This window comes from Mus pahari, chromosome 5 (assembly GCF_900095145.1).
Source record: "Mus pahari chromosome 5, PAHARI_EIJ_v1.1, whole genome shotgun sequence".
Taxonomy (NCBI): domain Eukaryota; kingdom Metazoa; phylum Chordata; class Mammalia; order Rodentia; family Muridae; genus Mus; species Mus pahari.
The window spans coordinates 58,809,043-58,832,441 of NC_034594.1; the positions used below are offsets into that span (position 1 = coordinate 58,809,043).

Below are 23,399 nucleotides of genomic sequence, written 5' to 3' on the forward strand. Positions count from 1 at the left end.
CTCCCTCCCTCCCTCCCTCCCTTCCTTCCTTCCTTCCTTCCTTCCTTCCTTCCTTCCTTCCTTCCTTCCTTCCTCCAAACTTTCTATGCCAAAAATTCTGAGCAACCACATAATTGGTCACCAGATAGTACCACCACATTTAGTCTCCACTCATTTTGAGACAGCTGTTGGGAATTGGTTCTAATTCTGTCTTATTTTGGCTCCCAAAAGCCATGCTTCTAGACTTGAGGGTCCCTGGCCCCAGCTGCCTTAGATTTATAATAAAGAATTGTCATACAGCCAGTGGCTGGGCAAGGAAATGGGTCAGGACTTTTAGATTGTGAGGGCAATGGACTGAGAGAGAGGGAAGGAGAGGGAGAGGATCTCCATGACTCGGGGAGAATAATCAGATTTAAGAGCTTCAGGAGAGAATGCATCCTACATTGTAGGTGGAAAGGGAATGCTGCCCAATGGGGGCCTGCCCAGAAGATAACAGGACAGCAAAGATAAAATATAGATATAGAAGATGTTCAGCCAGGAAGTGTGTGCTAGCTGTGGGGAGGTTTAGAAGTCTATCCATTGAACTTGTCAAGGCATATCAAAATTAGCTAGTGTGTGTGTGTGTGTGTGTGTGTGTGTGTGTGTGTGAGTGTGTGTGTGTGTGGTGTCTTTCATTTGTGAATCCAGAGAGCTCTTAGGTGGGTGCAGTGTGTGCTTGACCCACTGGGAGTCAAAGCGGTTTAATTAATTCACCACTATGACAACAATCGACTGGTATCTAGTGAGCCCAAAATAGCATGAGACAAACCTGCCCTGCACACCGAGAGATGCAACGATTATTAAGTGTTTATTGTCACCTTGAGCTCAGTTTTCCCCAGAACCCTGAGCATCCTTACCTTGCACACAAACAGTCTTAGAGAAGCAAACACATGTTTCAAGGCTGAGGCTGACTGGTTGACTTGGAAAAACAGCATGTAAGTATCAAAGACCCTCTTCATGAGTGAATTTTGACAGTCGGATTGTTGCAGCTGTCTCTGAAATTCAGAATAGCTGTTATTTAGGGTAAGTGGAGGAGCAGTTGATTCCCTTCAGAAACATTTATTATGAACCTACCGTGTGTTGAACACAATCCTGAGTGACAGAAGCAAAGGCTGAGTGAGAAGAGATGATTTTCCCATACTCTCAGGGAAGTTTATACAGCAGTGTCAAAATCAAACCAAATCAAACCCAGATAAGGCAGTAACTGGAGTAGGAAGATGTTCTAGAAAAGGGGCTGTGGGTTGTGGATTACTTTGCTTCAGAGGGCCAACAGAGATCTATCCAGTGGACGAACGGAGCTGAAGGAATGTGTCTCATAGAGACCTGGGAGGATTACCATGGAGTAAGAGCCTTGGGCTGGAGAGAAGCTTTGTGAGTTCAAGGTTGAGAAAGAACAGAGTGGCTGATGTGTGGCTAGTGGGTTGGGTCATGGGGGGAGAGGATGAGGTGGCAGATAGGTATTGGGGAAGCTTTTCAACTGTGTGCTTTTCAAGGTACACACCCATCAGTGCATAAAGTATCAAAATTGGGTTGTGTTTTTCTCCTACCACGTTGGCATTTTACTTGAAAGCAAGCCTCTCTTGGTGCAATGCTGCTGGAGCAAGAGGTTTTCTCTAACAGATCCAACCTTTCCTGGTACAGCCCTTAAAGAAGGTTCATTTGTTGAGCTGTAAGTGTTTTTAGGAGCATTATTAAAATGCCATTGGTGGGAGAAAAACTGTATACATTCAGAAAGTACAATTGCATACATTTGCCTTTGGTATATACCCACGAAACCATCACAGTCAAGAAAATACAACATCCACCACTTCCCAGTGTTTTCATATACATTTTTGCAATCCTGTATTCTTGTCTCATCTCTATACCTCTAATCAGTCACTGATCTGTTGGTTCTACTGAACGGCAGCTTCTAAGTGGAATGACAAAGTTGTCTTTTCTGGTTTGTCTTCTGAAGCTTCATGTATGGTGTAACCTGTACATTCACCTGTTGATGTGTGCTTTGGGTTGTTTCCAGTGGTTTTTGTTATTCAAAATAAATGTCATGATACTTGTATGCAAAACCTCATATTGGAGGGGCTTTTATTTCTCCTTGGTCAGGTGCTACTGTCAAATGGTTGGCCACCTAACAGGCATATACATAGCATTTAAGATATTTATTTTGAGCCGGGCCTGGTGGCGCAGGCCTTTAATCCCAGCACTCGGGAGGCAGAGGCAGGCGGATTTCTGAGTTCGAGGCCAGCCTGGTCTACCAAGTGAGTTCCAGGACAGCCAGAGCTATACAGAGAAACCCTGTCTCGAAAAACCAAAAAAAAGAAAAAAAAAGATATTTATTTTGATTTTGATTTATGTACATGTATGCGTGTGTGTGTGTGTGTGTGTGTATGTGTGTGTGTGCCATGTGTATGAAGATGTATGTATGTAGGATAGATGATGGCATGAGATTGCCTGCAACTGGTATTACATGCAACGGTGAGTGTTCCAATGTGAGTGCTGGGATCTGAACTCAATACTCAACCACTAAGTTATCTCCCCAGCTCCATAGTTAGTTTTTAAAGAAATGATCACAGTGTTTTCCAACTTGTCTTTTCCCACTTGGAGCCTTACTTTCTGTGAATGAGAATTATCATTTCTCTAAGTATTGGTCAAAACGAGGTATGGATAGTCTTGTTAGCATTAGAAATTTTATTAATTACACCATGATAACACCTCATCAATGCTGTATATATAACAAGTAAGAAAAGATGCTTGGCATTAGCAATTTTAAAAAAAAATATAGTCATCAGTTAAAGCATAGCACTGCTTGTCTGTTGTTTTTCTGTTAAAAAATATGGAGTCTTCTATGTCCTCCAAAGAATCCTGGATTGAAGACTTGGTACCCAAACTGTACAGTAACATAATTATATTACAGATTAGTATAGTTACACAAAACGTGGTAATGTGTGGTCAACAATAGACTATGCATACATATATGCTTGTTCAATAAGATTTTTATGGCATAGTAATATATTTGTCATCTAGTGTGAAGAAACCATAGCAGTCACATAATGTCAAAATCACTGAGGGCTGCACTTCTCAGCCTTTGTTCCTGTCATTACATATCTCATCACTAATTATGTTAATAAAAGTAAATAGTTTATTATTTAAAAAATATGGAGTCTCGTTCTCACTCATTGTAGATGCTTGGCAGCACAGGAAGAGGAAAGGGGAAGAAAGACAATATTGACAGCAGTGACACACCTGAGTGAGTGGCTTAAGCCTGCGTTAGTCAGGCTCTGGCAAAATTGGAGAATCTCATTTAAAATGCTTCCCTACGCTGTGGAAGTTGATTTACCTCAGATTAATTGATTTCATAAATTGTCTTTTAAAAAGTGTTCGTGACTTCTCATGGCTTTTCTCCTCCACCCAGATCATCATTTTTGCAGAAAACATTATGATCATATTCACCTGGTGGACCTGGGTGAAGAGAGACAGCAGGTCCAGAATAGTGAGGCAGACCTCGGTGGCTATGTTGGCCTCTGTGTCTACGTGGTGGACAATGTCTATTTCATTGGAATTGCCTACAAAATACAAAATAGAACAGTGTGTAAGCATGTAAGACAATTCTCTATGCCCAGTGAAACATTTCCTTCTATTACAGTGTTTACTGGCATTTTGATGAATAATTTATAAAATCAAAGTGCCTTTATTTGATCAATTTCATTTATTGCCTCAATTTAAAAAACAACAACAGTAGATGGTCTTAGACATGTGTGCCCCTTGCATGCATCAGCAGCAGGGGTTTCTATTTTTTTTCTATTATTTTTAAAATCCTTTTTCTTTAATCCAGACATCAGCAGGATCACACTTCTTCTGTTATCAGTCTGTTTAAAGATCTTGCTTCTGGGCTAACAGACTAAATGTATGGTCTCAGTGGACACTCTACACAAACAGCCTCCTCAGAAAGCCACATTGTGTATTTAGAGATTAAGGCAATGTAGCTCTAAATGAGTAACCATGGGTCACACGCTCATAATTCCCACACTTCACAACAGCAGGTTTTATTTTTATCTTATTGCCAAGCTGGACGTAATGCATCTCTGGAGTCATGATGTCATGGTTACTGCTTGCGGGAGGTGGACATTTGCATCCTCTTCCCTAGAGTCAACAATAATTACCTGATTAAGAGAGAACCTCACGAACCTCACAACGCCAACACTACCAAGACGAGCTCCCCTCAGACCATTACACTGACTTTCATTTTTCTGTTTTCTTCCCTGTTGAGGGCATCTTCAATTTTTCTGCATAGCTACACTCTGGTGATTCTTTCTTTGAAGAAATACTTGCAGGCCTATGGCGGCAGCCTTCAGAACATTGCTTTTCCTGGCATGACAACATTTCCCTGTCTCACACACGATGCACTTCCCGTCCTACATGCATGTTGAAGGAATTGCTTCTGGTTCACTTACTGTTCATGGTGTTGTCCAACATCTGTAAAAGTTTGGGGTTAGAAAGGGCATTTTTGCCTCGGATTATAGGCAACGTCTGAGACCTGTGCTGCTTATGTCCCTCGTGGCCAGAAGTCGTGTGCGCCCTGGAACGGAGATGAGAATTATGGCTGACTCTACCCAGCAATGCCCTACCAAACCAGAATTCATTCAGATAGTTGAAAGAACCTGTCTGGGCTGAATCCGGGGAGAGCCAACTTTGGCTTCCTGTAACCTATGAAGTCTGGATGGTGCCTGCATCTAGAGGAGTAATGAGTTCTGGGATGTATGGCTGGGACTTTGGGGATTGACTTTTTTTCCCAGGTTGCCCATTGTAGTCTGAAGGTGAGGGAAAAGCCCTGGTTTACAGGAGCTAGTAAGATCTGTCCAGTCTACAAGGAGGAACCTTAAGACTTGTCCATCACGGATGGCAGACTGTGGTGAACTTAGGTGTGTTATAATTGCTATGAAACACGTGAAGCAATTCTTTTATTTTTAAGATTTATTTTATTTTTTTATTTTATGTATGTGAGTACATTGTCACTGTCTTCAGAGATACCATAAGAGGGCATCAAATCCCATTATAGATGGTTGTGAGTCACCATGTGGTTGCTGGGAATTGAACTCAGGACTTCTGGAAGAGCAGTCAGTGCTCTTAATTGCTGAGCCATCTCTGCATCTGTGAAGCAATTCTTTATTGTGTTCTTTTGTATTATAGTTTGCAAAACAAACCCATGATTACATCTTTTAAATTTATTCTCTCACTAGAAGCCCACTTCTATAGGTCCCCATGGATGGCAGCAATATTTAGTTTGTTATTTATTGATGATATACAGTTTCCTATTTCTTCCTAATGTTCCTTTCTAAAATGCCCACATCACATATTCTTATGATATGCCTGAGAAGAATACATCAAACTCAGGAAAGTTTGGGGAAACAAATTTAATTGTTAGACCCAGAGGATCTTGGAGGTGGAATTTCAGGGCAAGTGATTCTGACTGGGCAGGTTAAGGAGGAAGTGAGCAAGGTCTGTGAAACTGGAGATCAGCTAGTAATTAGATAATCTAAGGAGACTCGTGAGGGTTCTCTGGCTTCCTCATGGCCTCTGTTCCTTTAAAACACAGGAGTTTCAAGAACACTAAGAAAATCTTTTAATTACTCATCAGAACCGGAGTCATGATTCCAGAGTGCCTTTTCCCTGTATTGCTAAGAACTAAGGGGACATTTTATTGGCATTCGGCACCCCTTTAGGTTTTGGCTAAATTGAAATGCCTATTAATCCTCATCCATTCGAGGCATTGTGCTTTAACTGAACATAAGCAAACCCTAGTCCTTCATTTCTGTTTTTAAGCCAGTGATGGAGCTGCAGAAGCAGCTAAGAATTTTCTTCAGATAAACATATTAACTGTTTAAAACCACATGTATATATATGAGTGTCTCCACCCGCACACATGCATGTTCACATATAAACAGCACACGTGTGGTTTTAAATACCAAGCCAAGGAGATATTACCATTGTGACAAGAGACCTGATGTCTGGCAGGAAGGATTAGATCCCTTTAGAGTTCCATTGTTCTGGGTAGACTGCACAAACTTAAACGCTGCAGCGATTTTCCTGCAAAAAAAACACAAGTTGTAAGCACAGCTCCACATTTATAGTTTATATATAAAAACAGAATGACAAGTGACAAGTAATTACTGAACAATGAGATATTTCATATTCTGTGAATTAATGAAAAGTAAGGGGCTGGCTCACATGGTAAAGTACTTGCTATGAAAGAAAGCATGAGGACCTGCTTTCTGCACTTCAGCATCTATGTAAATGGAGGCCCATCTGTAATCCCTGATGCAGAATCAGGGATCCACCGGGCAAGACGGCTAGCTAGAATAACCATATTGGTAAACTCTGGCTTCAGATGAAGAGATGTTGACTCAGTATTTTTGGTAAAGAGAGTTTGGGGAAGACAAACTGATGTCAAACTCTGGTTGCATGCAAACACATGAAAACACATAGCCCAATATTATGTATATAAGCAAATTAAAAATAAAATTAACATTTCAGTTTTTTCTGAGAATAGGAAATTAGAGGGCTTTGGATGTTCTTGTCTTTCTGATGAATGGTGCCAGCATGAAGTAATCTTAGATTAATTTTTGTTTTTACCTTTCTAAAAGCATGTTCTCAAACAGATGTTTCACCCATAAAATTTTATCTGTCTATGTATCTATCCATGTATCTATGTATCTATCACCAGTAACTATTATATCTATCTAATCTTTCTATATCTATCACCAGTATCTACTACATCTCTCTAAATCATCTGTCTGTCTATCTATCTATCTATCTATCTATCTATCTATCTATCTATCTATCTATCTATCTACCATCTATGTACATAAATATCTATATAATGAAACATCCCTTCTCCCCCATCCTGGTCTTCTTCAGAAGGTCAGAGGTCAACCTCATGTGTTAGCTCTCACCTTCCATCTTGTTTGAGACAGGGTTTCTTGTGTGTACCACTGTGAATGCTAGACTATCTGGCCTGAGAGCTTCCAGCAGGAAGAGAATTCTCACAGAACAATGGGATTATGGACCCCTTCCTTGTGTCTGACTTTATGTAGGGTCTGGGATCCAAACCCCGGTCTTCATTCTTGCATGGCAAGTACTTCACTAACTAAGCCATATTCCAAGTTTCCATAGATTTTTTTAAAAAGACTATATTAGTCTACTAGAATTTAAAACAATTACCTTATTATATTGCGTTTCCCTAGGTATCTAAAATTCTGAAGACAAACACTAGAAAGGAGAAAAAAGGCATTCTTATTATTTACATTCCTTAATTTATACATATAACATAACAATTCATCTAAATGTATGGAAAGAAAAATAGCAAATTTTCTTTACATATTCCATGTATTATTGTTGATATTTATTTACCATAGGGCTTCTTTGAATGAAGAGCGGTATAGTGAGCTATTTTGAAAGTTCCACAAAATAAGTTATTGGATCAACCCTAAACTTACTCCAAGATGCTGAAGAAGTCTGACACCTCTGGACTGGGTGCTCTCTGCCAGTAGGCAATCAGAGTCTCTAGAAAGAAGCACAATATGGCATGAGGCTCTTGGAGATGTAGGTTTCTTTCTTTTTTCTTCTTTTAAATTGACTTGAAGACATTCCACTTACCATCTGAAATGGTCTTCATAATATGAAGAAAACACATAAGAAGACTCCTGGTTTCTGCTTGATCTAATTTGTCAAACCGAAGCGTTGACCCAATCAAAGACAAGGGCCTTGGGATCTGGGAATCAAAGGACCAACAGGGCTAAGTAAGACTGAGGGCGCCCTGGCTTGTAGTTGCGATGTTTGACACGTGTGGCAGGGAGGAAAGCTGCACCTTTTCACAGTTGTCTGTCTTCTCACTGCTCTTCTCTGTGGTACTTGGGTTGGAGTCGAGGCTTGCTAAGGATGCTCTGGAATCTGCGTGGTTCACTGTAGAAATAGCTATTGATGAAAATGCTGCAAACAGAAGCCACAGCACACGTATACTGATGAGATGTATGAGCACGAACAAAGGCAAACATGAGGAAACAGGGTTGCCCATTGCTGAGGTGGATACAGGATTGGAAAATAGAATCTGGGATTGACTTGGAAGCGATGCAACATTTAAAGCATTGCAATGGTGGCCAGGATGGGTCTAGAAACATTGAAACTGTTTTAAGTGCATTTAAAATTTGTTCTTTGAATCTCTTAAAATGAAAAAAATATATAGACAAATATAACTCTTATTTTAACAGAAGATGGTTTGGAGGAAGGAGTGTTTAACTTGACAGTTTATGTGAAATAGAAATGACATTTCAAAAATGGTTCTTAATATAATCCTTGAAGCTGAAGAGCTATTATATTTTTAAAAAGCTGTGCATAACAAAAGCAAAAGACTGAAGAATAAAGTAATTTGATAACATCTGAGCAGACAGCCCTTTAAGCTAAGCAGAAGTGGACATTACTAGATGACATTCAAAGGAGTACATTAAAGACTCTAGTTATATAGCACAGTGTGCTTTGCCAGGTATATTATGCATATGAATTATGGATAGAAAGCACCATGATATACAATGTAAACACCAATGAGTGGTAAACATGAGTGTTCTCAGCAGGTTTTGAGTACCTGCTATGGAATTTAAAACATCTTTGGAAAATGATGTATCCACAGAAGTTGCATGTTTCATGGACGTCTGAGTCTGAAATCCTCCATTAGTGCTGAGGTCATCTCTAGATCCCTGCATTAGGAGTGGAGAGGATAGGAATGAAAGTTAGTGGGCTTCAGCATGGTGGACCATTGTGCTTTTTACATCCCTCCCAATCAGGCATGCTGTTGGACATTTTATATTCTAGCAAAGATGTTCCACTAAAGTTGGCAATGAAAATGAATATTGTCAAAAGCATAGTCTTGTTCACAGTTTGATTTATTTTTCATGCAAAGTGTTAAAGTTTTTATTCTTTTACAATTTCCTTCCTCCCACCAAGTCCTCCTCACATTATTATGTCTTCTGCCTTTGTTTCTGTGTGTGACTCACTGGATTTCACTGAGTCTGGTTGAGTAGGCATGGGTTACCCACTGAAGCATGAGGAACTCAGAAATGGCTGCATGCTTGGAGACAAAGCATCGCTTTTCTCCAGCCTTCCTCCAAAGCCCTTAGCTCCCCAGTGTAGGCGGCATCCCATGATCCTCCTTCCCACATCTATGACTGAATGTTTACTGGCTCAATCTTATGCAGGGCCCAGTGCAGGCAGTCATAGCTGTTGTGAGTTCCTGAGTTAAAAGCCGTGTCATATGACAGCATTTCATAGCTTTCCTCCTCAATGTTAGGCTTGTAAATTCTTTCTGCTCCTTTTTCTGGGAATTTTTAAAATGATGCACGAGAGTCAATTTTTAGATATGGGCTGGAACAATATTGATATATCAATGTATTTATTAAATTATAGATTTAATTATCATCATTATATACATATATATATATGTATATATTCATATACACATAACCATCAGTAGGGACTAGATTTCAAATCTGAGCATCTTGGCAAATGTTTTCTGTTAGACAATTTGATATTAAGGCACTTTACACTGTGTTAGACATTTTATCTCAGTTTACAAATATGAAAACAGAGGCCTAGAGAACTTGAATAATTCTCTACTGGTATGTGCATGTTACATGATGTTGATAGGATTTGATCGTTCTTCAAACAAAAACATGTCTAAAGGCATGATCCTAACTTTTCGAAGGATCTATCTTAGACTGTCAGTGTATTCGGAATGTGTTTGCCCTCTCTCATGAGTTTATTTTTTTATTTATGTATTGACATCTTCATGCATGTGTGTGTACAGGAGCACATGGACATGGAGGTCAGAAGTCAATGTCAGGTGTCTTCTTCCTACCTGACTTTTGTGAGCACAGTCTCTCAACAAACCTGGAGCATGGTAGAGTTTGCCTTGCCAGTGAGCCCTAGGGAATTCTCTTTCCAACTTCTCTGTGTTGAGATAATAGATTCATGTCACACACAGCCTTTTACGGAGGTGCTGGGATCAAAGTCACGACCTCATGCTTGCATGCAAGCACTTTACCAACTAAACCATCTCTGAGCCCCTTGAATAGTTTTCTATACTGTCACCATACTGGCTTCATGGACAATTGTCACAATGGGCCACACTGGGCTTTTGATCATATGAAAGAATTTCCATGGGGAAAAATGGGGAGTAGTTGGAGAAGAACAAACATTGAAGCTAAGGCCATGGGGATATTATACAATCTGCAAAAGCTGTGCAGATGTGAATGGTGCTTCAGAGAATAAAAAGGAATGAAAACAGTTCCAAAGAGAGGGATGGGAATGGGGGAAGCTGCGAGGACAGACGGTATTGATCAAGCGCTTGTTAGAAATTGTTGTTTAACCCTAGCTTGCTTTACAGGGAGGAAGAAATGGTTATACATCACCTAAATATAAATAAGAGAAATTCCTTAAGGAAATGGAAACTTGGAGAACTGCACAAACGTACCTGATTGGATGTGTTCACGGTGAAAGGATACAGGTCCTTCAGGTAGATTCTTGGCATATTGTCCAGGAGCATACCATACAGCGGCATGTATAGACTCACTATCTGTGCCTGCTTCCTCTGGGTGAAGGCAGACAAGAGAAATGATTCACATGAAAACCAAAAGCTCAGGGGGTTTATATTCATTTAAGGCAGCGGGCCATTAAATGGTGTTTGGGGGAGAGAGAAAGAAAGGTGACTTACAGGTTCCCTGTATCGATCATCGAAAGAATGCTTAGCCATTAGATTTTTTAGGACAGCTAAAGCTAAGTGCCTGATGTCTTGGTCCTCTTGCAGGGCAAAGCCAACTTCTCGGAGAAGAATTCCAATTAAGAAGTGTTTGCGGCAAAATTCATTTGTGACTGAGTACTCAGGCATATCTTTGAGAGGAAGAGAATATGTTATTGAAAACTGAATAGCCACTTTAGATTACAAAAGGCAGATCAAACAGTTACCAAAACCTCGATCAAACGGTTACTAAAACCTCTGTCCCCAAGCAGGAGGGATTCTACAAGACAGGGATTCTACAGAGATGTGGCCCGCTGTGACCTTGGGAGTGTCTGACCAGATGGTAACATGTTTGTTGATGTAAACAAAGCATAGATACTAACACAGCACAGTCAACAGCCATGGCCTACCGAATGGCCTGCCCACATCATTGCAGGGGCTAAAATGTAAATGTATTTTGTGTCTGTTGGAACTGAGAAAGGTTCTAGGAAAAATGGGCTACATTGAGTTAGACCTTGGAGGATGCTGGATAGTTTGGACTTATTGCGGGAGTAAATGGAGGCTGGAGAGGATATTGGGAGAAAGGGAAGGCTTACTTTCAATGGCACAGGGTTCTGAAATACAGACAGGTATGCGGAAGCAGACATGTGTGAGGGGTTAGTAAGTACAGTGGTCAAAAGAGGAGGCCTGGGAATCCAGGCTTGAGATATTGTGTGTGTGTGTGTGTGTGTGTGTGTGTGTGTGTGTGTGTGTGTGTGTGTAGATGGTGGTGTAACCTAAGAACAAATTCTGTATCCAGCACTTAGGTCCTCCCTATTCAAGTTCTATAGGAGTGGCTAAGATAAGAAGGGATTTTGGTTTGTTTGTTTTTATTTTATTTATTTATTTATTTATTTATTTATTTTTGAGGCTTGTTGGGAAGGAACAGCAATGGGCTTTAGAAATCAAGGAATGCAGGCCCACATGATTAGCATAATCATGATGGGTGTGACTTGTAGAGGCAGAGCCTTGAGTACTAGGCATCTGAGGGCTTCCTGCTGTTACAGAGTGTCACTCTGCTTGTTGTTCTTGTGGCCTTTATATTCTTCCTAATATATGGGTTGTAGGAAAATTGTAGGGGGCTTCCAGCCCCTCACTGGGCAGCATCACTGGCACTCACAATGATAATGCTTGATCTCTCTCAGGCATTGCTGCTGGAGCAGATTAGTGATCCAATCCCCGCCCTTGGAAAGAATCTAGGAATGTAGATTGCCAGCCGTGACCACCACCCTTAGAGAGCATTTGGAAAAATAGATTGTGGTTGAAGTTAGGTTAAGATGTTTCTGATAGTGCTCTGTTGTAGAAAATCTTAGGGAACAATTTGAGCTTCAGAGAGGCACCTGCTTACTGGTTGAGCTAGGGATTGTTTTGAGGTCAGGGGACAAGAACACTGGCGGCCTCACCAGCACTGACTGCCTCTCTTGCTGAAGCCTGACCAAGGTGGTGATTAATTTCCTTTTCTCATTATTTGCTCTCAGCTTCTTGATCTGATTTAATACAAAAATTGTTCAATGAGTAGAGGTGTACCCTGAGGATTTGAAGTAGATATGACTGATTGTTTTTTTTTTAGAGAAAACTTTAGATTTGTCATTCCTTTAAGATTTTTCTAAGATTGCTTTTTTAAGATAAATAATAAAATAATTGATCCTTTCTTTATAACCTCAAATTGCTGCCTGCCAGTAAGAAAAACTGGCTGAGAAAATTACCTTGCTCACTCACAATTTGTTAATTTATAACAAGTTGCTTAGTTACGAATGTATGTGGGTTCTTGGGGATTTTTTTTTTTTTTTAACCTGTACAATGTAATGTTTTCTCGTGGGAAGGTATTGGGGAACATGCTGTTTTTCCATAATTGTTCACTAGAAGAAAAATAGAATGTAATCACATTATACCTTTATATTGTTTCAAAGATTTTTCTGGGACATATGAGCTATGGATGAAAAAATACAGTTGTTGGGTCAACTTCTGGGAGTTTGCTCATCTACCAAATGTATATATGTGTATAAATGTATATATGTATATGTGTAAAGTGGCTGGAAACAGCTTGGAGTTTGGTTCATCAACCAAAATGTGTATATGTGTATATATGTAAAGTGGTTGGAGCTTTGCTCAATAAATCAAATGTGATTGTGTCTGTCTATCCCCATAGCAGTGGGCCAGCACCCAAGATAACATTGGAGAAACTTCCTCATGTTGTAATGCTTAATGCCACTATGAATATGACCCCACAAATCCTGGTGACAAAAGCCAAAATATACAACTGAAAGTACATTGAAATTAGAAATGTTTCTAGACATCAAAGGAAACCAAGGGAGAGAAGACGAGGAGGAGGAGGGAGGGGGAGAGGGGAAAGGGGAGGAGGAGTCAACTTAAGGACTGTGAGCAAGTATGTGCAAACCATATATAGGGGCTTGTTGTATTTTAAACCATATATCCTATAGGGGCTTGTTGCATTTAAAAGACAGTGGATCTGCAGAGATGTCTTGGTAGCTAAAAGCACTTGCTCCAACTGTAGACAGCCTGGGCACAGTTTTCAGCATACACAGTGGCTCACAAACACCTATCATTCACAGTTCCAGGGGATCCACTGCTGTCTTCTAGCCTCTGCAACCCCCAGACAACCAGGTGGTATACATTTATATGTGCATTCAAACTTTCATAACACTTAAAAAATCCATCTTAAAAATGATAAATCATAATCTATACAGGCTAATGGCAAAACAAAATAATACTCTAAACCCAAATAATAAGATTCAAAAATAGGTAAAGAACTTGAATACGCAGTTTTCTAAAGAAGACATTAAAGTTCCCAACAAGAGTATGAAAAAAAAAGTGTTTAATAACACTGATAATCATGTCTCTAGCTGCATATCTAGCAGAAGATGGCCTAATCAGTCATCATTGGGAAGAGAGGCCCCTTGGTCTTGCAAACTTTATATGCCCCATACAGGAGAATGCCAGGGCCAAGAAGTGGGAGTGAGTGGGCAGGGGAGCAGGGTAGGGAGGAGGGTATAGGGAACTTTCGGGATAGCATTTGAAATGTAAATGAAGAAAATATCTAATAAAATAATTTTAAAAAATGAAGTATCAAAAAAAATAACACTGATAATCAGGAAAGTACAACTCATAGTCCCAGTGAGCTTTCAGCTCACGCCTGTCAGAGTGGCCACTATCAAACATTAAATGATAATGAGTGATAAGGACAAAGTGAAGAAGCAGCAGGAACCCAATACACAGCCCAAGTGAACTTGTATATTAGTATGGCCAATAAGGAAAACCTGAATGGGGATTCCTCAGATAAAGATGTAACTACTTCATCATTCAGCAATGCAACTTAAGGATATATGCCCAAAGCAACTGAAGTCAGAACATTTCTCTTTTCTTTTTTAACCAATACATAAACAAACCATAAAATTTCTTCATGAGAATGAGACAGCATTTAAGCTTTTGTATATGTATGTATATGCATATGCATATACATACATATACATACATACATGTGTGCATTTATATATATGTTGCATGTTTAAATCAGCTAAACATATTTACGTCCTAAATACATATTACTCTTCTATCATGAGAACATTCAATGCACTTACTTCTAGCTTTTTGAAGTACATTATGTTACCCAGTATCTGCTGTGCAACAGTAACCAGGACTTCTAGCTTCTACTGAATGAACCACACTGGTTCTGTTTTGGCCAGTCTTTCTCCCTTTTATACTCCGTGAGTCTTTCAGAACCACAACTGTACTTTCTTCACTTCTAGGTGCTCATGTTTTAGAATCACATATAAGTGAGATCAAGTGTAATTGGTCCTTATTTCTGGCTCATTTAACTCACTGGCGTGAGATCCAGTTCCATCCGTCATGCCACAGATGATACTAATATATAATGGGCAAACAGTACTTCACCTTGCAATATGCATTTTGTTCTTTAGTAATTGGAGCCCTAGCCAGTGAATAGTGCTTCAGTGACCATGTGCCTTCTCAAGGACATGACAAACATACCTCTACTTATTTATAGAATTGAGGGATCTATCTATCTATCTATCTATCTATCTATCTATCTATCTATCTATCATCTATCTGTCTGTCTATCTATCTATCTATCTATCTATCATCTATCTGTCTATCTATCTATCTATCTATCTATCTATCTATCTATCTATCTATCTATCTATCTATCTCTCTATCTGTCTATCTATCTATCTATCTATCTATCTATCTATCTATCTATCATCTACCATTTATCTACTATGTATTATCTATCTATTTATCTATCTACTATCTACCCATGTGTGTACTGTCTACTATCTATCCATGTATGCATCTATCAATCTATCTATCTATCTATCTATCTATCTATCTATCTATCTATCACCTATCTATTTATCTATCTACTATCTATCCATGTATGTATGTATGCATGCATCTATCTATCTATCTATCTATCTATCTATCTATCTATCTATCATCTTTTACTTTGAGACACCTCCAAACTCTTTGCACTTATGGATTTATTAATTTACACTCCCACCAAGAATGCACAAGGACTCTCTCTTCTCCACACATCTTGTCATCACCTGCCATTTTAGATTTCATATAAAACTCAACATCTTAAATAAACATCTGCAACTCCATGTTTGTTGGGATTTTATTCCAAAGATATGAAAGGGGGCAGGAAATCTGCTTTTTGTATGTAGCAGAGAGAAATGTGGGAAGTGAAAACAAAACACAGATATTCAGGCTCTCATCTGTGAATGTTCAAAAACTGAGTTCATGGAAGTAGACCAGAAACATAGCTTTGAGGGAGTGGGGAGATGAGAAAAATGAGGCATTTTTCTCCCAAGCACAGACACTCAGTGAGGAGATGAATGTGTTATGATGCCAAGTATGTAGCATGAAACCTGTAGTTAATAGGAATGCTTTATACACCAAATTGTAAGAAACACATGTGTATAGCTTGGGACTTTGTTGTACATATGAGGAAAATTTCAGATGACTTGAAAAATTAAGGTGGCAACCCCTGAAGAATAAAATACAAAGGAATTAAAGTTAATGTATCAAATTATGTGTGACAAATGAGGAAAGTTCAGACAAGCATTTGAATATGCTGGTTATATGTTGACACATAGGCGTTTGTAGCATCTGTGCTCATTAACATGATATTACTGCTATGGGGCTTATGCAGGTAATATGAAATATCATTACTTACCTGAGGCATGTAACTCTCGAATTGATTCTGAAGGTGTCAAGGGATCTAGATATGTTATAAATAGAGAATAATTTCAGATATGTCTATACTCAGATACATATATACATCTATTAATTATGTATACGTATATGTGTAAACTAATTTTAAGGTAGTTTTGATGAGTTATATAAAACTAACATTCCTTTTAAGGTATGAGTAGTAAAACAAAGTGTTATAGAATCTAAAAAGCTCATTTTGTAAATTTGGAAACTTTGTATGTGAAATTTACATGAGAAATTTAAAATGTATTTCAATTTATTTGTTATTACATCATCATTTTCCAAGAAAACTTAGTTTGTATGCTCTTCAATTTCATGAACAGAATTAATATATATAAAGATTTGTACTGAATTGTTGACTAATTGACTAATTAGAATGACTAATTAGAATTAACCTAACCACATAAAGATTTGATACCCCTCTGAATATCTTAGCTAACTTAAATAGCCAGGAATAACTTGGGATTAAGTTAGAAAAAGAAGAAATTCTCCTCCTCTTCCTCCTTCCCCCTCTTCTTCTTTTTCTCCTCATCCCCTTATTATTTATTCATTGCTGGGGATCACACCTTAAGCGTCATACATTCTAATCAAGACTCTACTGCTGATCGATACTTTTAAGGACAAATAAAATAACATCCCAAACAAACAACACCCAAAACCCCAAAATGTTTTTGTCTGACTTAAAATTTCTACTTTTTCCCTCCACTATGGGATGTGCATGGTATGCTGGAAAGAGGATGTGGTAATCCATGTAGATTATATTTAAAATGGAGAGATTAGCATATTTCTAGGCTTGCTGCTGTAACTTTCCTTCTGTAGTATCAGCGCAAGCTGCCACAGAGGCTCTTTTCCCACTAGTTTTGGATTTCTTGACCTTCACCATGGCAGTGTGAACAGTCTATTCCTAGCTTGGTAGCAAGAAACTTCAAGCCCCTGACTCAATTTCAGTATTCTCTTTGTGCTGGATGCTCAAGTGATTTCTGATATTTACAGTCACTCATAATTTTTCCCCATAGGCACACACAGTTTCACAAACACATGCATGCACACAAACGTACATACAAAGTTTTCAAATTTACAAAATGAGCTCTTTTTAGATTCTATAACACTTCGTTTTACTATTCATACCTAAAAAGAAATGTTAGTTTTATATAACTCATCAAAACTACCTTAAAATTAGTTTACACATATATTTGTTGTATTATTCTATTATAATAATTTCAGATACAATATTTTGTGTTATTAAGGAAATTGAACTTTAGTCATAGAAATGAGAAATAAAATGTGTTTTTTATCAAGTTTATCGAAAAACTGATTGAGTCTGATACAATTAATATTTCTAATAGTATTAATACAAAATTATGAACTGATGGTATTTACTGCCATATGGATGTAGAAATTGTAGTTCTGAAAATATATTATGATTATAAGCCTAGCACATTAATAATATTTTATATGCAATAAATCAAGGAACAAACTAATAACTTAAGATCACAATGAGCCTTTCACATATGAAAATAAACATTTTCTTCTCATATAGAAACTAAAAAAAATTTATTTATAGTTCTTCTTGATAGTTCCAAACATTTTCTTATAAAGTATCCAACATCTGCAAGTAATTTTCTAGGAATTGTGACTTTTAATACAGTACTACCTATATTAAAAGTGATTTGGCACTAGTTATTTAAAAAAAAATAAGCTCAGATTGAAAAGATGGTTCTGCTTATAAAAGCATTTGTCCTGCAAGCCTGATGACCTGTGTTGGAATCCTGTACCCAAGATGGAAGATGAATTTATGAAATTCTTAGACAAATGGATGGATCTGGAAGATATCATCCTGAGTGAGATAACCCAATCACAAAAGAACACACATGATATGCACTCACTGATAAGTGGATATTAGCCCAGAAGCTTAGAATACCCAAGATAAAATTCATAAAACACATGAAACTCAAGAAGGAAGACCCAAGCGTGGATACTTTGATCCTTCTTGAAGGGGGAACAAAATACCCATGGAAGGAGTTACAAAGACAAAGTTCAGAGCTGAGACTGAAGGAATGACCATCCAGAGACTGCCCCACCTGGGGATCTATCCCATAAACAACCACCAAAATCAGACACTGTTGCATATGCCAACAAGAGCTTGCTGACAGGAGCCTGATATAGCTGTCTCCTGAGAGGTTCTGCCAGTGCCTAATACAGAAGTGGATGCTCACAGCCATCCATTGGACGGAGCACAGGGTCCCAAATGAAGGAGCTAGAGAAAGTACCCAAGGAGCTGAAGGGATTTGCAGCCCCAAAGGAGGAACAACAATATGAACTATCCAGTACCTCCAGTGCTCCCTGGGACTAAACCACCAACCAAAGAAAACACATGGTAGGACTCATGGCTCTAGCTGCATAAATAGCAGAGGATGGCCTAGTCAGTCATCAATGGGAGGAGAGGCCCTTGGTCTTGTGAAGATTCTATGCCCCAGTAGAGGGGAATGGCAGGGCCAGGAAGAGGGAGTGGGTAGGTTGGTGAGCAGGGGGAAGGGGGGATAAGGAGAGGGGATAGGGAGTTTTCAGAGGGGAAACTAGGAAAGGGGATAACATTTGTAATGTAAATAAAAAATATATAGTTAAAAAAGTGAAAAAAAAAAAAGGACAAAGGGGACTCTTAAACCTTGTCATATCCCCTTCATGTGCACATGCCCATCTCACTAACATACGTCATGCATCACCAACACCACACAAATACATCTACACATGCACACACACGCATGTGCACACACACACACAGAGAAGTGAACTTAAAGAGAAAAAACACTTTTCTTCTTTCAAAAATCCTAACAAAGCTTATACTCTATTAAAAATAATAGAACCTGTAAAATAGTATTCTAATTTATTTGCACATATTCAAAGTACTAATTATAATATGAATATTCTTAAGAAACTAAAAGAAAAATATCAAAATGAACATTCATTGCAGTATTTAAATGTGATAATGTATATCAAATTTAGTAAATGAAGCGTGATCTGTTCTGAGCTCTGTACCCAGTCTTATACCCTCTCTGGCCTAGGAGTGTCAAGAGTTTATAAGGCACCCTTTCCTCTGTCCCTCCCTCCCTCCCTCTCTCCCTCCCCTCCCTTCCTTCTTTTCCCTCCCTTCCTTCCCTCCCCTCCCTTCCTCCCCTCCTCCCCTCCCCTCTTCCCTCCTCCCCCCCCCTCCCCCTCCCCCCCCCCTCCCTCCCTCCCTCCCTCCCTCCCTCCAGGCTTTCCAATTTTCCTTGCATGACTCATCTAGAAGAACATCACTCTGACATTGTTATGCATGCTAAGTAACAGTGTCTTGACTTTGTCCTCCCCATCTTTAGGTATCAAAATCTTTGGAAATCTGTCTTTCGGAGCTAGTAGGATTCTAGGTTACAATTCTTTGGGTTGTAGTAACAAGGTTGAAAATTCTGCTGGATTTCTCTCTGATGAAAAGGGGAGGAGAAATACAGTGTTGCAGTCATAACACACGGGGTAAATCATCTTGTATTTATACCGGATGATTAGGCTTAGATAGCCATTCAAACATAATGGTTAAGGAAACTGAAGAACAGAGTCAGAACAAGTATGGGCCTTGGAGGGACCTAGGAACATGTGTGGACTTGTTACCTGGAATGTTTGCAGATCTTATGGGGAGACACAGAGGGATAAAGTGCTCATGTTGACAAACCTCCTGAAGGAAATCAAACTTATACTGGCATAAAGTCTGAAACAGAAGCAAATAGCACAGTTATCGTTTGTACATCATGAAGTTTCATCAAAACAAGCAAAAGAAAAAGAAAGGTGTGTGCTTCAATTGGACCATTACAAAGAAGAAATAGTTAATTTTGCATGACCACCAAGTAGTTCCTAGGGTTAGGGGAATGTGCTTGCTCAGAAGTGCTTCTTGTGGTCATATTCCTTATCTTTAAGTCAAAACAACCTGTAGGAAGAGAGCAACTGTAACCCATATTCCATCCCTATGCGAGAAAACCCTGAGTCCTGATTTTAGCTTATGTTATAATGCATTTATTGTATGTTCAGTCTTGCTGCATTATGTTAGTAGAGTCCTCTCAAGACTCCAACTCAAATCACAGAAAAGACTGTGATCATGAACAGGTGAGGTTCAGTATCAAGGAAGATAATGGTACTGAAGTGGCATCAACTCCATAGGTCACTAGTTCTTAGCATCTGCCATTTAGTTCCTTTCTTCCCTGTCTTTGCAAAAAGGTTTGTCTTTTCTACAACATTCGTGTTGGACAGGAATAGAAGAGTTTAGACTTGGTCTAAGATAAACATAATTTACATAGGAATGATTGACTGTCATAACATTTTTATATCCACTCTCATGTATGAGAGACAATAGTCTTTAAGAGCGAATTGGTTTGTCACTACTAGATATACTAACATTAGTTCACAAAATATAAAAATATCCTCTTACCTCAGATTAGAATTCTATTTCTGGCAACAACATTCAATAATGTAGAAAACTACCATTTGAAACAAGAACAGTATTTGATGTGTTCTTTTGTATGTGAGCAAGTATATAATTAAATTGCACACACGTATTAATTATTCTTCACTGAGGATATAACAATTGATCTTCAGAAAATAGATAGGTCTAGTGCAATTATATTTAAATGGAGATTATTCACAGTTCATGCATCAGTTCATGCATAGCTGGATAGTCTTTAAAGAAATATTTAAAGGACTTTATACAGTTAAGGTTATTTCTACAATGCAGTTTGCAGGTATGAGTGTGTCTGTGAAAAAAATGAGAAAGAGCTCAAATAATAGTTTAATATACAATTTAAGGTCTCAGATAAAGAGGAATGTGCAAGCCTCAAAGGAAGGAGTAGTTACCAGAAATAATGAAGGTCTAGGGAAGAAATTAATGAAATAGAAACTAAAAGAACAACATAAAGATAAATATGATTGATACACCTTATCCAAACAAATGAAAGAAAAAAGATCCAAATTAACAAAATTAGAGATATAAAGAGTATTGTAATAAACTACAGTGAAGTCCAGGAGACTGTTAGGGAATAATTAAAACTATAACCCTGAACATCTAGAATAAATGAATGTTATTAATTATATGTTATCTAATAAAATTAAATTATGAGAAAACAAACAACTTGAATATCCATAGCAATGAGATGAAAATAGTTATAAAAAGTCTGTCAGCAAAGAAAAGTTGCAAACCAGATGGTAGAGACCTTCTTTTATAACTCACGAAGTGGATGCTAGGTCAGTGTTTCAGGCAGACACTCACGGAGCTTCCCTTAGTCATCATGCTGGGTTAGGCCAACCATTACTTCCATTCTCCAACCTTACCTTGAACTCACCAGAAGAGAACATGCTGATGTAATTGTTCACCATCTTAAACACGAATCCCCGGTCCATAAATGTAAAGCAGCGCTAGGAAGATATAATTCCAAAGTCAAATCTTTTTACTTTAGGAAAGACGATTATATGCTGACTCAGAGTAATATTCAACTAAGTGTGCTATGTAAGTGCTTTTTTTTTTTTTTTTTTTTTTTTAATTTCTAAACCATGTCAGAACACCCATCTGATTATAGCAACTAATCCAAATGTTACAGATAGGATTACTGCTTGAAGTTCCAAACCTGCACCTAATGACTGTTTAAAATATTGCTTGGAATTTTCTAATGAGGTAGTTTAGACTTTCCCTTTTATATACAAAGTTGCCTGCTTTTTAATTACTTGGTTACATCTTATTACTGTTTTTAGTACATTGATCCAAGAGTAGCTTGGGTGGAGACCATCTGCTATACCTCTGGGTGGGATGGGAATTGGTAGGATGGGCCAGTACTCTCTTCATTCTAATTGGCTTCCTTCCCCAGGGGACTGCTTTCTATTTCATCCAGGGAAGCATGCATTTGAAGAACAAAGAGAAGAGACCCTGCTGTTTCTATTGGGGAGTAGCTCCCTTTATTTTTCTCTACTACTATTAACAATCATCCCCAAAGCTTCCATTGTCTTCTGTGTCAATCAGTAAACACCATTAAATTTAATGTATGTATGCATGATGGAGATTTATGATATTATCTTTCCATTCACAAACTTGTGTGTGTGTGTGTGTGTGTGTGTGTGTATCTGAAGTTTATGTGATCTGTTGTTATTGCTATTATTAGTAGATATGCTCATTGTCTATCTATTCTTTTTGCCATTACCATTTACAGTGTTATCTTGGACATTTTCTGTTGCCTCCACATAAAGTTTATACATAGACAGCAATGACCTCAGGAGAATGACATCACCACAATGTGACTCCTCTCAACATCTCTTCCTGTTTGAAATTATTCAGAAGCACCATGACTTGACAACACTTAGGTGCACATTTTTCTCTATTTTTCTTTAGTGTGCCTCTGGGCTCAAATGAATATTAACCATATTTCAAGAGAAGAGGTGTAAAAGTGGAATGTTCATCTCACTGTTTGATACTTCATTATAAATAGAGATTGTGCTAATAGACATCTAGGATACCTTGCAGCCACTGTCAAGGGGACTTGAACAGAACAGTGCTCTTGCATAGCTGTACCTTAAGGAATCTGGCAACACTGTGGTTTGCCCTTTTGGTTTCCTCAGGGGCTTCCTTGTATTTCCAAATCACGTGGTCACACAGGCCCATCACCAGGTTGTCTAGTTCGCTTTGGTAAGACTCGGGAAATCTTTGAGCTCTGGGAAGCTAAGGAAAGAGTGTTTCACTTATAAGATGGTGTGTGAATTTCCAAGCCAGGACAGCAAGCTGAAAGACTTACCTTAGTTCATAGAACAGCTAATCAAAGGAGTTCTTTGGAAAACTTGAAAGCAGTCATAAAACTTCTAAGCCTTTTAAGTTTCAAGGTCATAATTTTGTTTTTTTCTAAATGTTCCCTTCTAGCTTAACTGGTAAACTTATACTTTTTTCATTAAAAACTGTTAATCTCAAATACTCAAACCACATAGACATGTGTAAAGTAAAACATGAATAATTTTATGCCCCTATATTAATTCCTTCCTTTTGCCTCCCAAGGAATAACTATTAAACTTTAAATATAATATATTAATTTTAAGATGAATATTATTCTAAACCATTCTTTTAGTTGGATAGCTCCATTTATTTTAATTTAGAATGAATTTTAAAATATAAATCTATGAATGTTCAGCCTTAAAAGAGACATCTTCTATAGGAAGGCCCCTCTCTAGTGAAAGCAAACATCACAAAAGAGAATAAGGAAAGAATTTAAGTCATGGAGGATTGGGAAGAATATAGTGGAATGCTGCCATCCAGATA

The 23,399-nt window shown here is 38.3% G+C and overlaps 1 protein-coding gene across 14 annotated transcripts in view; it reads right to left on the bottom strand.

Moving 5' to 3' along the window:
• Positions 1 to 23,399, bottom strand: part of Dock10 (dedicator of cytokinesis 10) — a 243,697-nt gene that overhangs the window by 31,087 nt on the left and 189,211 nt on the right. For 13 of the 14 annotated variants that reach the window (XM_021197703.1, XM_029538335.1, XM_021197704.1 and 10 more), the window contains exons 28-42: positions 22,665 to 22,811; positions 21,437 to 21,520; positions 19,730 to 19,826; positions 16,050 to 16,094; positions 10,772 to 10,947; positions 10,532 to 10,648; positions 8,648 to 8,759; positions 7,877 to 7,998; positions 7,666 to 7,780; positions 7,506 to 7,572; positions 7,231 to 7,278; positions 5,995 to 6,096; positions 4,464 to 4,588; positions 3,463 to 3,575; positions 876 to 1,013 (exon numbers count right to left, since the gene is read on the bottom strand). In XM_021197703.1, coding sequence (XP_021053362.1) covers positions 876 to 1,013; positions 3,463 to 3,575; positions 4,464 to 4,588; positions 5,995 to 6,096; positions 7,231 to 7,278; positions 7,506 to 7,572; positions 7,666 to 7,780; positions 7,877 to 7,998; positions 8,648 to 8,759; positions 10,532 to 10,648; positions 10,772 to 10,947; positions 16,050 to 16,094; positions 19,730 to 19,826; positions 21,437 to 21,520; positions 22,665 to 22,811 — 1,608 coding nt within the window. The remainder of the gene's footprint in view (positions 1 to 875; positions 1,014 to 3,462; positions 3,576 to 4,463; positions 4,589 to 5,994; positions 6,097 to 7,230; positions 7,279 to 7,505; positions 7,573 to 7,665; positions 7,781 to 7,876; positions 7,999 to 8,647; positions 8,760 to 10,531; positions 10,649 to 10,771; positions 10,948 to 16,049; positions 16,095 to 19,729; positions 19,827 to 21,436; positions 21,521 to 22,664; positions 22,812 to 23,399) is intronic. The other variant, XM_029538334.1, reaches the window with a different exon arrangement.